A 16818-nucleotide genomic window follows, 5' to 3' on the forward strand; every position below is an offset into this window, starting at 1 on the left:
CTAGAGAAAAATATTTTTTAAATTTTTATAATCACAAAATTATGGGTCAGAAAAACGCTTGAAAAAATCTTGATTGTCGCGACTAGGATGTGACAAAAATTATTTTCTGATATACGGGCGTATACTCTAAAAGTTGTCGTGTTTCACCGTGACATATACAGAGTGTTTTTGAAAAAAACTAACAATGTTTCAAATTGTATCTGCTTTACAATTTGTGGGGAGGGCGGGTGTGGGTACCTCCCCCCACCCCGGAAACCGTTTGTTGGATAACTAACGCCTCTGCCATAGGTTACCTCAAGTGTTTCCTACGTTTTATGACTTAGCTGGGGTTTCTTGGTTCGCGGGATGGGGCATGACCAGGTCTTGGTGGCGTATGCATCTACCCACCAGCTGCGAGGCGGGCCGACTGGGAGAGGCCGGTTGATGGAGACCTTTTAACCTCTCCAGCCGGATTCTCTCGATCCAATCTATTATTGCACCGCACACTGACCCACCCACCATACCTTTTTCGTTCCCAGAACTTCCTCTCCTTATTTTACTTTAAAAGGGCCCTGAATGAAATTGTTCTCTTTTTTCTCTCTTGTCTGTAATGTCTCTGTTTACATTAACCCCACACAAGTGGACCCGAAGAAAATTATTTCCCTCGGGCATATGGCATCTTTGGGGATGCTGTGTGGAGGGTATTTTAAGGAAAGGAATGAGATGATAAAGGGAAGGAGGAGTGGGTAGGCATCTAGGGATCAGTGTGTCGGACGAATGATCTATCCCTCCCGCTGCGGCGCAAGGCGATGGGTCGAGAAACCAGTTGGAGACGTCAAAGGGTCTCCCCAAACCAGCCTCTCCTGATCTAGCACGCCACGCAGCTGGTGGGCGGGCGCATCCTGAATACACCTCAACCAATGAACCCAGACACCCCTGCTTAGTCACCAAACGTAGCGAACCATTTTGGGTGACCTGTGGCAGAGGTGTTGGTTATCTAATTAAGGGTTCCCGGGGCAGCGGTATCCAAACCCACCCCCCAAATTGAAATGAAATGTTCCAGTTAATGTAAAAACGTGAATTAAGGACGGGTTGTTTCGGAGAATTTGAACAATTCATCAAATTTCAAAGTTCATTTTCAAGTTCTGTGAAAGATTTTTTTAAGTTCTGTTTTTATTTCAGTTTTGTCAAGCAACTAGCCTACAATGATATAGTAACAGAACTTGTATAGGACTTTCACAGAACCCGAAAATGAACGTTGAAATTTGATGAATTGTTCAAATTCTCCGAAACAACCCGTCCTAATCTTTAGGGCGTAGGGCCGTGAATGATTTGTGGTGATTATATGATGTCATGATTTGATGATAGGTCATTATTAATATTGTTCCAATCTTCACCGCGTAGCTTCTAAATCTTCGCTATAATATAGTCCTATACCAAGCGCAAGAGACAGTCTCTTTTGCAGCGACAAACTACGTAATTTGTTTTACATATACATATATTCTTTTCTGTTTTTCTCATTAAAAATATTGTAACTTTTATATTCTGAAATGAAAAATAATGTTTTCCATCGAAATAGAAGCAAACAATTTGGTTTATACCAGTTTAAATGACGGAATGTGGGATGATAATGGTTTGTAATTATTGGGATAACGTGGCGACAGCAAAAATTATAGTGATTTTTTTTTCAATTTTAGTAACAAGCTAAGTAGAGTGGGAGTCAAACGGTTAATGGTGATTATCTAGCGAATGAGGTGGTAAGACGAATGTGTTTTATTTTAATTTTGAATAAAAAATAAAAGCATTTTCAACCCAAATGCATTGTACGAACCGAGCCGAAGTATTTTTTGGTGGTAATGACTTCGTGAAACACCGTTTTAAACTCAGACATTTTGAGCTAATTTTACCTGCCTTAAGTAAATAAAAAACACTGTACCACTGCAAATTGAATCAATTGAAGGCGCGACTAAAGCTTGTTTAGTGTGAGCAAATTGATCAATCTAAAATATAATTATTTGTTCACAACATTGAATAATCTTAAACGAGCAACAATATCGAATTATTAAAACAACGTAAACCTTATTTCTTCGCTTGATTATAAAACGTCAAAATAACACTTTATTTAGATCGATATCGTAAAAATTACACTCGTCAACATTCCGTCTTACTTCAATTACATCCAATCAAAACAAAGAAACAATTAGCTTCTGAATAACACTAAATTTCAATGAAATCTCGATTACATCGGATTTTATTAAAAAGGTTTAAAAATTGCAAAATTTCGACCGTATTCGCGTTTTCTCACTCAATTTACTATGAATTTTGACAAAAACATAACATGCTTTACAGCAAAGAAAAAAAACACAAATTTAAAAAAATCAAAACTCGGAAAAAATCGACACCAAAACAAACGCGAAAATCACTTTCACTGTCAATATTTACGCTCACTGCAGTACACTTTTCACAGATGTAAAAACAAACACTGTTCGCTCATCTGTGGATATAATCAACTGAATATAATTTTATCTCTATGAAAGAAGCGTCCATCTACCACCTCCCCCGTATAACTCGAGATACACGCCGGAGGAATGACAGAAATTATTCCCAGTGGATTCAGAAATAGACACAGACCACTCGAACTCTCGCAGTAGACAAGAGGAAACGCGACTTGCCGAACTGAGGAGTGAGGAGACAACCGATAATAATGTATATCAGAACTGATAATAGATCTAATCCACTGGGAAAAGGAAGAACGGCTTCTTCTAGGAAACTAAAATGCTATTTCGAGGACCGGTAGATATTCGCACGTGCGTGTAGAGGGGATGGCATCTCTCTCGATCGTTGGTATGTTTGGGAGACAAACAACTTGTGGAGTTTAAAGATTTATGTAATGCTGATGGACGACTGTAAATAAATTGGTGAAAACATGTTTAAAACTAATAGATGGAAATTGAAATGGAAGACGAGGACCGTTAGTGAAAATTTTATGTTGCTATTTTACTGAACGAAACTAAACTGGAAGCATTAGCAGAAAATTTGTTTACATGTCCCACAGTGACCTCTGGTATCGTGAAATTTGCAAAACTCTTCTGAATGGAATTTATAGTAAAACCAAATAAGTTTTAGCTCATAACGTCATTTCCATTACGATCTATGAAGCTTTGAAATATTCACCTGTAAACAAATAAGACACGACGCAATATTGCTCTCTTCATATTTTCCAAGTCAATAGAAAAAATAGTGCTGAACTTCGTAGGATGGAAGTAGTTGAAACTACTATTTAAACATGAAAGAAATATATTTATAATACACAAGTGAAGGGCCCTAGCTGTATTTTTGGAGAGAGGGGATAATATATTAGATATCCCAGCGAGTGGAAGACGCGGATGATGGTAATTTTGAATACTTTGAAGAAAGACAATCCGCAGATGTTTAAGAATTTGATGCAATGTTTGGATAAACACCGAAGAAAATGGTAAAAAATAAAAATCATTTTCAAGGCTTAAAATGATGTCTAGCGGACATCGGTATTGTTAACGAAGTTTATTTAGAATTTTGCAGGAGTGACTGCAATTTCTTCATAACATATATTTAAAAACGAATCGTTAACAGAAATAGAAGCTCAATCTGTAGGATATTGTAAGTGTTGACGTTTTTACACAATATTATACTTAAAATGACTATACAACAAAGAAGAAGTCTATACGCCTTGATGGAGAGTTGACGTAAATCCATCAGCACTGTCATTTCATGTGCTTTCCTCTCGGCACTCGGAGTGCGCCTGGATTCATTCTCGTGTCAAATAAATTGAAAATTCGATAATATACACAGGTTGCTGCTTCGAATACCAAAGCATTCAAGGTTAGGTTGTTTGAATCGGCGTTTCATTTAATTCATTTAATTTCATTCATTTAATTTAATATACATATACTTTTTCTTTATTTTTCAGTTTACTATTAATTTTAATATATTTGTTTTTAGTTTTATATATCATTAAATTTGTTTTTTTTTCTCTAATTCTTTCTTATGTTTCTATAAAATAGTATTTTTTAGTTCTTCTAAGTTATTTTTATTATTACTTCATTATGATTTATACTTACATACTTATGTTACTATAAGTATTTTTTAGTTCTTTTATGTCATTGTTATTATTATTTCATGTATAACTACCACAACACGGGCATTAGCCTAGTATGGTAGTTAAAAAAAATGACTAAAAATGTAACTTGTAAACATTTATTAAATAATAAAAAAATAAAAAAAATTTAATCGACGATTAGCGCCATTTTTAATTTTGGTCATTCAAACAAAATGTGTCACATAAATTGAAAATTCGATAGTATACACAGGTTGCTGCTTCGAATACCAAAGCATACAAGGTTAGGTTGTTTGAATCGGCGTTTCATTTAATCGCCGATTGGCGTCATTTTTAATTTTGGTCATTCAAACAGTCCTCTTTAAAAGGCGATTCTCTGCCTGTGCCAGTGTTTGATTTGCTGTTATGCTTGACGGCTAATAACGCTGAAATGGACCGAGAATCGGCGGTTGACGAAAAGACCGTTCAAAAGTTCAAAATGGCGCTAATTTTTGTTGAAATGTGACAGGGGTTCAAACAACCCAACCTAAGTATGGGATGGTTAAAAATATTAAAAGAAAATTTTTATTCAGGCAGAATAAATGGATCGGAAATCAGATTGGCAGAGCAATTACCGGAAGAAAAATATGAGAACACGGTAATAAATTATATTAGATTTAAAATTTCGTGAATAGAATCTACCAAAATAATTGCGGTTTGTACATAAAAATGAGTCGAGCAGGAGTTTTCAGGAATACGAGTTTTTTGTAGTACCTGAACATTATTAGACTGACTGTATATTCGCATCTACAATTCATTAATCATCAATTCAAAAATATTGGAACTTCCATTTAACTTTTTTATTTTCTTTGTGAAAGTTCGTTGAAAAAGATTAATAGGTAAGGTACAGTTTGTTCACTTTTAAAACTAAGGAAATTTTAAATTAAATTATTTAAAAACAAAACACTTTTTCATCGGGTCGCAAAATAGCTAGTACTTTCTCAAAATCATTTTATTTCCCAACAAGTTCAACTGTAAAGAGTCATGATAAATGACATGAAAAACTCCGACAATTTTGAATAAAATTTCAAAAATAGAAGACGACTCAGACATATTGTTATTATGATAAAATGTGAAGTAAAGCTTCAAAAGGGGCAAAAGAAAAGCAGTCGCAAACAGTTGCCGGTACCTAAACACAAACTTTGGACGACTGCCAATAATCTGGTGTGACAGTGGTCCATATATCACGTTGGTTATTACATGTTTATACCGCTCCCAGTAGCAGGAGAAATTACGACAGTCAGCGTTTCCGCGTTCTGGCCACTATCACACACAGCTTACGGCATGCAAGATCGGCCAGGTCAATAATACTCTAATAACTAGACATCGGATTATATGCATTTGCATATTTGCATATGCAAATGCATATAACTCTCTAATTACCACGTTAATGCATATTTCAGCTTTTTTTCCCAAATCGTGCATATTTCGTTTAATAGCGGGAGGTATCATCTACGTATAGGGAACTAGGTGACTCGGACGCTAGGGGCACGAGCGCGGTGGCTAACTGACTGAAACGCGGTATGGATTGTTATGCATAAATCACCTTACAAAAGCTATACCGATTGACAGTTCTGAGGCCATTGCAATTCATTCAAGCAAGCTAGCATTTGAAGACGCATCCATTAAACAGAATATCGCCCTCATCTCAACACATTTCCACAAGTTACCAGATACCATAAAAAATTGGAAACAAAAAACCTTCCTCTAATTAAAGCAATAGAAATACTGGAAACAATGATCGAACTCGCCAAAGCCCTTCCTCATTCAATATCAGAAAAGATTCGTAAAAAGTTAGACTCTATTTTGCTTAAAAAGCCGAGTCTTGAAGATATGAAGAACATTAATGCCTACATCAACAGCATACCCTACCTAAACAGATATCTCCAGAAATGGCGCCAAATTTTAAATTTTGTCCAATGACGTCAGTTGACGTAGAGAGGTCGTTTTCGGCGTACAAATTAATACTGGGTGACAAACGTCACAAATTTGAGCTCGAAATTTTGGAAAAATACTTAGTTGTATATTGTCACAAAAACTATGCATAATTTTAAGAATATTTCGCTGTTTTTGTACGGTCTTTAATTAAAATATATAAAAATATAAATTGTTTTTTGATTTTGATTGTGCATATTTTGGGCAAATCAAGAGTTTTTAGTGCATATTTCGGCCTTTTTTAGTGCATATTTGCATGCATATTTTGGCACTTTGTTAGTGCATATAATCCGATGTCTACTAATAACTAACTGGGGGAAGAAGACCAAAATTTGATTTAGCTTGACTGGCAGCTTTTAGGGAAAACATACAGCTTTTAGATTTATCAATAAAAGCAATGAAATCCTTCATAGGCTTAGAAGATCTGTCAAAAGAAGACAAAATTGAACCAGTAGCAAAAAGCCACATTGACTACTACAGACAACTGAAATAACTTAAGGTTAAACGCAAGGTACCTTATAATCTACAAGTTTTTCCCATAAAAAGTGGTGGGAAACACGATCAAAAGCCTTGCTTAGGTCAAGAAAACACCCATAAACGGTGGAATTTCTTTTTTATATTAGGCTATTGTTTGTTTGACTCCATAAATGGCCATATCGGTTGACGAGGCGCTCTTGAAGCCCAATTGATTATCCAGGGTAAATAGTTTGTCTTTTACCAGAGTGAATAACATTTTTTCAAATATCTGGAAATCATTGTCGCCAAGGAGATCGGTAGGTAATTTCCTAATATTGATGCATCCAGTTGATTGGATTTCAGGATTGGCATGATAACAGTTTGAGTCATGTCCATCGGCATTTGTGTGTGTCTTAGGAGGCTGGAGTATAGGACGGCTAGAATAGTGTAGAGCTGATCTCCTGCATACCTTATGTGCTCAATACTAATGTTTCGTTTGTATAAAAATTCAACTCTTTCAAGAAATATTGTATTGATGATTGAATCCATTACTATATTTGTATGCCTTTTTTGAAAGAATTGATGTAACGGACGTTCTTGGCCATATTTTTCCATTTTCAAAAAATATGTTAATTTTTATAAAATGTGCCAACTCCACGCTACTGGCAAATTCCTCACTCCCCGCAACTGCTCATTCATAGCCCGTTTCGGCCAAAATTGCCCAAAATTTCTGACTCCGAAAAGTATCGATACCGCATCGCGCACGTACCCCGGCCGAGCGGTACGATGTTCAGTTTTTTGTATGCAAATTTCACTAACTAATTATAATTTACAAATATGTTAATAATACGTGTTTTAACTTGTACATCTCCTCAGCGGTAGTCAAATAAAAACTATTTGCGATATGCTACCACTGAGGAGATATTTAAAATGCCTTTTTTAACAATTTTAATGTAAACATTTTTTTATAATTAATTTACATATTCGTCTCTACAAAAATCCAGGAACCTCGTAGCATAGTGAATCTTTCCTCTTTCGGAGCGCTATGTTACTAGGAACCTAGGAAAAATACTGTCATAACCTTTTTACATATTTGATCGCTTCAAGATCATATTTACAATTTTATTATACAAACATTTCTTATTTTTTGTTGTATCTTGACAAACTAAAAATCTAGTAGTCAAGATACAAATTTTTATAACTATGTAATTGTAATACAGGCGAGTTTGCAAAATCTTTGCAAAGTCTCATTTTAAGCGTCCGCCTTCAGCAAAACCCACCGACAAAATGAATAAGAAACATTTTGCAGCGGCTTATGTACTCTCATGTAGCGTGGGTAAAATCCCCACCCCTTTTTCGGTCGGCAGCCAAATGTCGGCTGAAAGTTGACCTTATAGGATATGAGCAGCGACAAAAATAAAAATAAATCATTTCATCTTTACCAACAAAACAAGTGACTCCTGCCCTTCACCTGCCTCACCTCGCCTAGTCTTCTGCTCCAAATCTTCTGGTGTTTACCTCTTCAAGACCAGCCGGCCCTGCTAGGAAACCGCCAAACGCCAGAAGCGAGCAGAGACGACAGCACACCCAGTGCCCAACATTCACCGAGCACCGAGTGCGGGAGGCAGATTGCCATAAACTTTACAACTATCATCATCATCGGCCATAAAGGAGCATTCTCATCGATTGAAGACACGGTTTGGACCCGGCGCCCAAATATACAGTCTTGTGCGGACTCCTGTCCAGTACAATTGAGTTATTATACAGACAAACCTATTTGTTCATATTCATAATATGTATGCACAGGTGCAAACGAATAATTCGTCTTCTTTAGCTGTCTGATTAGCTCCATCTACGAAAGAGCTGATTATGAAATCTTTTATGTTTACCCTCAACTCTTCAGGCCTTAGCCACATTCTGTTAAAATAAAATCGGTATTTACCTTGACGAGACTAAGACGGATAGCGAGGGAGGTGTCATCAGAAGGATTGGCAGTGGAACCTTGGAGCAAAGCCTCAACCTGCTCAAGACAATTGTGGGTGCTTTGGAGCCACGTTGCTGCTCCTTCCTTCATCAGGTTAGCCGTGTCTTGGCCGGTGATCCTAGACAAATAATCAAATATTAATTCCTGTAATAATATCAGATATTCTGCAAGGTCCTACACAGGGCCTTGACTTATTATTAAATTAATTATGATGAGTAGGATCTGATAAAAACAAGATTTGATTGATATGGTCATTTATTATTATTTGTATAAACTTCTGTACCTGTCTCTCAGCATCTTCATCTTGTTGGTGAGCTGCAGCCATCTGTCATTTAAAAGCTCAACTTGTTCGTTGATATCATTTGAGAGGGGAGGAGAACACTTGCTCACGACATCCTTACTGACAGTAGTGATTGCATTTACTTGACGATGCTTGCTTGATACCTGGAATTGCAAAAAATATGAATTGAAAATATTCTGAAATTGTGTTCACTTCATTCCTCCCTTCATTCCAGAATTTTGCTAACCTGTTTCTCAAGGTCTTTTTGTTTTTGCTTCATATCTTTCAATGGTTGTCCTTTGCTGATGTCAAGAACCATTCGGTCAGCCTGGTCCAACCACTCACCAAATTGATCCAAATTGGTGTAAAGTCCGACCCAAACTGCTTGGGATTTGGTCCACCTTAAAAAGATAGCGAAAATATGAACATTTCTTTTCAGAGAGGGTTCTTTTACTTGAAGAAGGTGAGATAAACTTTTGATTTACCTGTCATTTCTATCCTTGAATGTTTTATTGACAGCAGTCCATTCTTCCTTCAGCTTTTCAAAAACCCTCTTTATTTGTTCGGCCTGTTCTTTTTTGCACTTGCGAACAATAGGACCGTTTTCACGATCTATCTCTTCAACCGTGGGACGGCAAACAATGAGAGATTCTTTCACTTTCTGAAAACAATCAAAAAATTTAACTCAACAAGCATATTACTTCAAAATTAGGAGAACGATCATATTTGGATTAAAAGATCTTACCAGTAAAGAGTCCTCTTGCTGCGGAAATTCATCGTAGTCCTGTCCATTCAATGGGTGAGCATTGAGTTGCCTTGAGATAGCTGAAACAGCTTCTCTTGCTTTGTTGACTTTTGTCACAAATTCGGAACCCTTTTGTGCTATTGCCTCCTGAAATATTGCAATAATTATTATTGAAATTCTATTAGTAAACTGAAGACCAAAAAAAAAGAAAAATTCAAATTGAATACAGTTAAAAATATTAATTTTACACACATTTTTGGCATGTTTTTCTTTATCCTTAGAAGGAGCACTGATCGTTGCATACTGCTCGGCAACTTTAATCCATTCCACATTTATTTCTCCAACCGTCTTGTCCGGGAATCCGATACGTTGTTGTTTTAGCTCTCTAGCAAGTTCGTTGAGCTTCAACACGTCTCGTTCCTTCATTTTGAACTCCTCTCTTAAAGAGTCAGACTGATTGTTGTAATTGTTTGCAGTTTGCAATTCAGCCTTTATTTCGGCCAACCATTTTTGGAGTTCGTTGGTTAGAAAATTGCATTCCTTCAGATCGTCTTCTGCTTTTCTAGCTATGTTTCTCTTTGTCTCGATTTCTGACATGACTTTAGACCACTTGTTTCTGAGCTTGTCTTGGTATCTAGTCTGCAGATGATTAGCCAATGCCGGATTGGTCTTGTGTTTAGTATAAACCAAACTGTCTCCTTGAGATATGAGAGATGCTGCATCAGATGCCAAACCAACTTGTTCCCCTTTCAAAATCTGGAAAAACCCAAATTTTAAAACAAGTAATCAATACGACACAAAAAAACATTTAATTAAAATTTTACTGTACCTCTAGCCTTTTTCCAGGATCTCTCTCATTATCAACGCCGCCAACTGTGATCAGCATAACGTCCATTCGTCTCATCATTTGAATGGCTTCCAATTCAAACTGTGCAAGTTCATCATCGCAGTCAGCCCCAAAGAGCTTCACAAGCTCCGATTCTCTGGGAGATATTGGTGATGATGGAACCCACTTTGGAGTCCCATCACTGCTGGATGGAGTAAGTGGTGAGTCCAGGGAAATAGATGGAGACGGTGACTTATCTGTGACGGAAGTATTGCTGGATGCTTTTCCTTGTATTCTTTCCCTACTAATTGGGATGAAAGACTTGTTTTTAGCAATTGGACTCAAGGGCACAGATGGAGCTTTACCTTTTGGCTTTGGGAGTGGACTTGGAGGAGTTGTTGGTAACTTCTTTTCAGCTAATTTCAATTTTGTCTCAAAAATAGGTGAAGCTGGTATTTTAGAGCTTGTAGACTTAACTTGTTCTTTGCCTTCCACTTTGTTATCATAAGCAAATGGTTTTGTCTTAAGTTTTGGAGAAAGAGCCACAACTGAGACTTGTTCTTTGGATGGTTGTATAGAAATGTTGCATACATCAGGCTTATCTCCTACCAATTTCATAGGAGTAGACGTGGACATGGGAGAACTATTGTCCACATCATTTGCGACACTTATCTTTTCCTGGAATAAAATTGTTTTATGTATTGTGTTATTAAGTTATCAATATTAAACGAACCGCAGAAGATAATATTGTTAGTTGAGAACACTTTTTCATATGGAAATCGTTATTGACAGTTAAAGATTTGATTTTGACCAACTGCAATAAATTATTGTAACTAATCATGCTCTAACCATTGAAATTAAATCTGTAAATTGAAGATGTTATTGAAACAACCATGTTACTAAACCCTTGTAATATCGCACACACTACATATTATTATTTACTTAGAACATAATATACCTTATCTAAGATGCTGGAAAATTTCTTTGGGGATCGGGGAGTTACTTGAGGAGAAATCTTGTATTGAATTGGCAAGGCTTGTTCATCTTCCTCATCGTCAGAAAATACAACAGCTTCATCTGTTTCCTTATCAGAACCATCAAAACTTTCGGTATCATCTTCGGTAGCAACTGAGCTACCAATTCCTGATGATTTACGGCTTATTCTCGATGATACGCTGCCTCCAATACTGATGCCAGCAGTTCTCTTAGTTAAAACTGTAGTCTTAACTGTAATTTCAAAGTTCTTTTCATTTGAAGCTACGATTATGGATGGCTTATCAACTAAGCCACACTTCACAACAGATTCTGCATCATCCAAAATTAAATATTCGGCGACTGCTCCTTTATCTTTAAGACAGGGTCCGTTTTCTTCGTTTTCCAACTGGGTAAGCTTATTCTGCAAGTCTGTCAGTAAAGGATTTTCATCAAATGGGGCATCCACAGATTCAACAGAAGGTGTTGATGGAGGAGTGGATGGTAGTCTTGCACCATTGGATCTTGAGTAATCACTTCTGTGTGTTTCAGATTCTAGAACAGTAACAACTTTGAGGGGAGTTTCTCTGATTTGGTTTGGCTTCAAAACTTTTACATCCATATCATTTTCAGTGTCGTTTGAGCTCCTACTTCTCTTCAATATCCCAATGATGGGTTTAGACACCTCTTCTGCCCTGCTTACTTCAACAATGAAAGTTTTATGGCCGTCTTCTTGTGGAGAGCTGGCAGGAGACATTGTGGAATCAAGTTTCACAAAGGTGGAATCAAGTTTGGTCAATTGTTGCACAGCCCATTCGGAAAGACCTTCTTGGCTCACATCTCCAGAACTTTGTTGCTCTTCTGAATCAGAATCTGCTGGAGATTCTGTCTCATTGTCGATAATTTCAACCCTCTCAACACTGCTGGGTCCATAATGCATGGCTGTTTCGACAGATGCTGATGGATAGACTTCCATGGGCTCACCACTGCTGACTGAAGACTTGAAGATCTCACTTTCTTTGACCTCCACCATGTGACAAAAATCTTGTTTTTTAGGTTTGACTTCTCTTGGTGCCTTGACAACAAGAGTGTTTTCAGATATTTTTGAGAATAGTGCGCTATCTTCTGATAAGTTGAAAGTGTCAGCTATTTTGTGACTTTCTTGGGTCTCCTTTTGTATGACTTTTGTTTCAGGTTTTTTGTAATCTTCCCTTGTCTGTTCGGAAGGAGGAATAATATTCTCAGCCTTTTTATCGTCTTTTGATAAACTTCTTCTTAAAGGAACTGGACTCTTAAGAGCAAGTGGAATTTTAGACTTGTTTTCTTTAGTTGTTTGAACCAAATCAGGCACAGTACTTGTTGTTTCTAGTCGTCTTTTAATAGTGTCGCTCACATGGACTATTTCGTATTCTATCTTTGGTTTTTGCTCTTCACCATCTTCTTCAACATTTTCATCACATTTTGAAGATCCTGGTAACTCCTGAGCAAATTCATTTATAGTGGGGTCTTCTTGAATAACAATGTCTTTTTCTATCGTGGGAAGTATTTTCTGGAAACATAACGGATCTAACTTTACCGGTTGTTGGCAGGAAATTTACCACGGAACATTTTCATGATTTATCAATTTAGATAGGAAAACTAAAATTATTATCTGAGTTGTCATATGACAAATATAATTCGTTCAATTGCTCGTACACTAAACACATAATTTATATTTAAGTAAGAATAAAAATATTTCTGCAGTATCAAGAATCTTGATGGAAAAGATTTAAAGAGATCTTCCAACATGAAGTTTTCAACAAAACATTTATGTTTTTGAGTAAATTATAATATTAGACATAAAAAATGATGTTATGACAGAGGAGAGCAATGCAGTGTTAGTTGATTTAATATAATGATCACTGATGAGTTAAATGTTAGATAATAATCGTTACATTAATGATATCACTTAGCGCAATATTATAATATGTGGATGTATTTTAATCAAAAGCTCAACAACACAAATGCGACATATCATCATTCCTACGAAACATTTATGGCAATCAACACTTTTATTAGACATTTTACAAAATACAAATGGAAGAAATGTTAGGTTTAGGCAAGACATTATATTGTATTTTTATACACTAACGCAAACCTGTGAAAAATCACAGGATAGTCTGAATTCTCGACAAATCGATTCATATTTAAAAAAATAACAATCAAAATAATTTTCTCATTTAAAATATTATATTACAGGTAGGTACTTTAACGCTTGTCTGAATTCTTCAAACAGTTCCAATTTTGAAAATGGCACTTAAATTCAAAGCATTCCAGAGTTCATTGAACCAGAGTTACGCAGGACAGGCACACTATCAAAAGTAGTATTTTTAATCCTACTTAGTGAAATAAATTGATTAATTTTGATAACCCCATTAATGAAATATGTAATTAGTTTAATGAAACAATGGTAAACTGATGTTCACAAGTTGAAAAATAGTAGTGCAGATTAATTAAAAATTAGAGTAAAATTCCTTATAAAATATTATTTCAATCAACTTTTTAGTAAAAAAAAAACTAAAACTTCTGTCTGAGCTAAGTATTAAATTGTTAATAATATTGTTTGTTGCAATTTTTTTTATTTTACTATTAACCATCTATAACCAGTGCTGCCAGGAGAGAAAAAGCTTCAGTCACAGCCATACCATCACCAGAATAAATTATATTTATTTACACATAATAAAAATATAATTCACATATAATGATAAAACATACACAAGTGTCGATAATAATGATTAGAAAACACATTTTAGGTGAATATTTTAAGGGTAAAGTAACATGGATATTTCAAAACTTCAATGGAGTAAAAAGCAGCATGGTTAATTATTCTATAAACTTAAAATATTGGGAAGATGTCAAAGGGTTAACATTGGGGTTGTGGGTAATTTTATAATTAGGATTATTTCAAAGCATAATCGTACTGCAGAGATGTTAAATTAAGTAGGTAATTCAAATTCCATAACATTTTGTATGAGGTTTTCAAGAGTCTGATGGACACTCCAAATTTCGGAAAATATGAATATGTATACATCAGCGATGACCAACCAGCAACCCACGACCCAGTTTCGAAAGGCCTCCTTGGCTAAATAAAATATCAAAATTTGCAGTAAAAAATATTGAACGGTTTCTGTTCTGTTTTGCAAAAGGGTTTAAGTGGAAAACCTTAGTCTGCCTTCAAAGTTTTGAGTGATAAAATTTTGATTGTAAATTTGACAATTTCGTTTTGACTTTTCTAACAATAAAATCAACAACATTTATAATAGGTTTAACCTTGTACCTAGCAAGAGTTTTGACTGCGGCTCTTTCTTGAAGCTATGACACTAAGATTGGTATTTCGCATGGGTTGCGTTTTATAAGGGCAGGTACACTTCCAAATAATGTTTCGGAAAAAAATATAAGTACCAACAGAAGGGAGTTTTGATATAACAATCGACGGCATTGATTGGTTTGGCCTTGAAGTAAAATTTTCACCTGTGGCGCTTTAACTGGGGGTTTTGTGATTTTTTTATTAACAAGTAACCGTTTTACAAAATACAAATACGTTTGCGACATTACCGACTGCAAAGTTAACCATGTCAAGTGATTTGTACCCTACGAAAATAATGAAAATGGATGAATTGGCCGTCCTGTTAAAAAGGTTGATCTTCACTGGTATACACAGTAGAATCATAATTCATTGATTCGTACATGATTCATAGTTTTAATTTAAAATAACACACATATAGCAACTCTGATGGTTTTGAAGCAAATAAGATACAGTTTATACAACATGGACAAAAGCATTGACGTAATGAGTACAAATACATACATTGGCGGTAGATATGCTTTATAAATGAAATCCCATTGATGTTTTGGTCCAGTAATTTTTGTGTGTGTGCGAAATGATTTTTATCCGTTGAAAGAAACAATATGTAGTTATTCCAATAAAAAGCTATCACCACTAGTGCGTGTGCATTGTATTTAAGCGAGTGAAACAGTGTGTAAGTTATGAGTGAATGTTCAAATATTTAAAAAAAGTATTTCATTAAATAAAGCAATTTGAAATGTGTTGGTCTATCAAATTGGTTGGTAAAAATAACAATAGTTGTGACAAGTAAATAAATCATTTGAGCTCACCTCAATCCTAGTTAGGAGAATGGTCCATCTCTCAGCTTCTTGTGGTTTGTCCACATTCTTTATCTTCCATTCTAACTCGATTTTCATGGCTCGCAGCCTCTCCACTGACAGGGAATCAACTTGGTCGTCTTGACTGTCCAATTCTTCAAAGAACTGCAACACATCTTTCTCTTCTAACTCTGGGATTCCATGCTTTTTCAATTGTTCCCATCTCTCATTCGTTTTATCTATGGATTCTTTCAAAGGCTCAAGGTAGATGGCATCACATTGCTTAGCAAATTCTTTGTAGTTGGAATCCAGTTTATCTTTGATTCCTTGCATCCTGGACATTTCTAGCTCCAGGGTTTGTTTTCCCATGCTTCCAACTAAGCTGTCCAACCATTTGTTTAGAGAAGACAGATCATTCTGTATTTCTCGCGATGTTATGAGAGCATTCTCTAACATTTGCTTAGAGTCTGTGATTTGAGCTCCAAGCTTATTGTACAGTTCTTTCAAAGTGTCAATTTTCTTTGAAAATGCTTGTGGGTCGGCCACAGCTTTTTCTTCCACCATTTTGCGTCCAGACTTGATAACCGTCTCAACTTCTGACTTCATCTCGCTCAGAGTGCGATAGAATCTCTGATAAAGAAACAAACACAAAAACAATATAAGAACCATAAAAACAAGCACCAAAACATAATAACATTGAAAAACTATTGGAAAACACATAATATCATTGCTCAGAAAATAACACAATCAAAATCAATTGGCCTAAACATATTATGTACATTACAGCAAAAAACATGAGTGAATTTGTTAGCAGTGTATTCGACAGTGAGGTTGATCTATGTTAGAATTGAACTGGCATACATTTATCAGTGATCTATGTCATTGTTGTTTGTTGAATAGGTAGACGCGCACATGGTGGCTCCAATTAAGCCAAATACACCTCACCCACCACTCCCACTAGGCTGGTGGCTGGTGGAGGTGACACAATCAATAATTGAACCATCCAAGTGGAACTCCCACACTCCTGGCTTGCACAAGTGACATTAAAAAAATGGGCCTGTATTATTTTTGAACGTCAATAATGTCACTTTTTTGGCAATCTTTGAATAAAAACTAATATTTTGCTGCTATGAGGTAAATAAAGCATTAGTCCTTTCATTATTTTTAATAGTTGTGTCCCATAACCGCTCGGGCGGTCGCGTTAATACTTGAAATACGAGTCCAGCAATCGGGATTTATGAGTTTAGATTTGAAAATTTGCCACCCTCATTAAAAAAAATCATACCTCTGAAATTTAATATGGAGACATATAAAGTGATTATTGTAATAAGCCAATGAATCCTCCTAGATTTTACCATTTATC

The 16818-nt window shown here is 35.8% G+C and overlaps 1 protein-coding gene across 8 annotated transcripts in view; it reads right to left on the reverse strand.

Moving 5' to 3' along the window:
• The window catches only part of Dys (Dystrophin), a 1264777-nt gene that overhangs the window by 1116548 nt on the left and 131411 nt on the right, over positions 1-16818 (reverse strand). For 7 of the 8 annotated variants that reach the window (XM_089640243.1, XM_089640239.1, XM_089640238.1 and 4 more), the window contains 9 exons: positions 15468-16085; positions 11299-12861; positions 10344-11018; positions 9767-10270; positions 9515-9661; positions 9255-9430; positions 9017-9170; positions 8773-8933; positions 8448-8607 (listed from right to left, as the gene is read on the reverse strand). In XM_089640243.1, coding sequence (XP_089496369.1) covers positions 8448-8607; positions 8773-8933; positions 9017-9170; positions 9255-9430; positions 9515-9661; positions 9767-10270; positions 10344-11018; positions 11299-12861; positions 15468-16085 — 4158 coding nt within the window. The remainder of the gene's footprint in view (positions 1-8447; positions 8608-8772; positions 8934-9016; positions 9171-9254; positions 9431-9514; positions 9662-9766; positions 10271-10343; positions 11019-11298; positions 12862-15467; positions 16086-16818) is intronic. The other variant, XM_089640244.1, reaches the window with a different exon arrangement.

This window comes from Hesperophylax consimilis, chromosome 15 (genome assembly GCF_061612785.1).
Source record: "Hesperophylax consimilis isolate HC1 chromosome 15, BYU_Hcon_1.0, whole genome shotgun sequence".
NCBI lineage: Eukaryota > Metazoa > Arthropoda > Insecta > Trichoptera > Limnephilidae > Hesperophylax > Hesperophylax consimilis.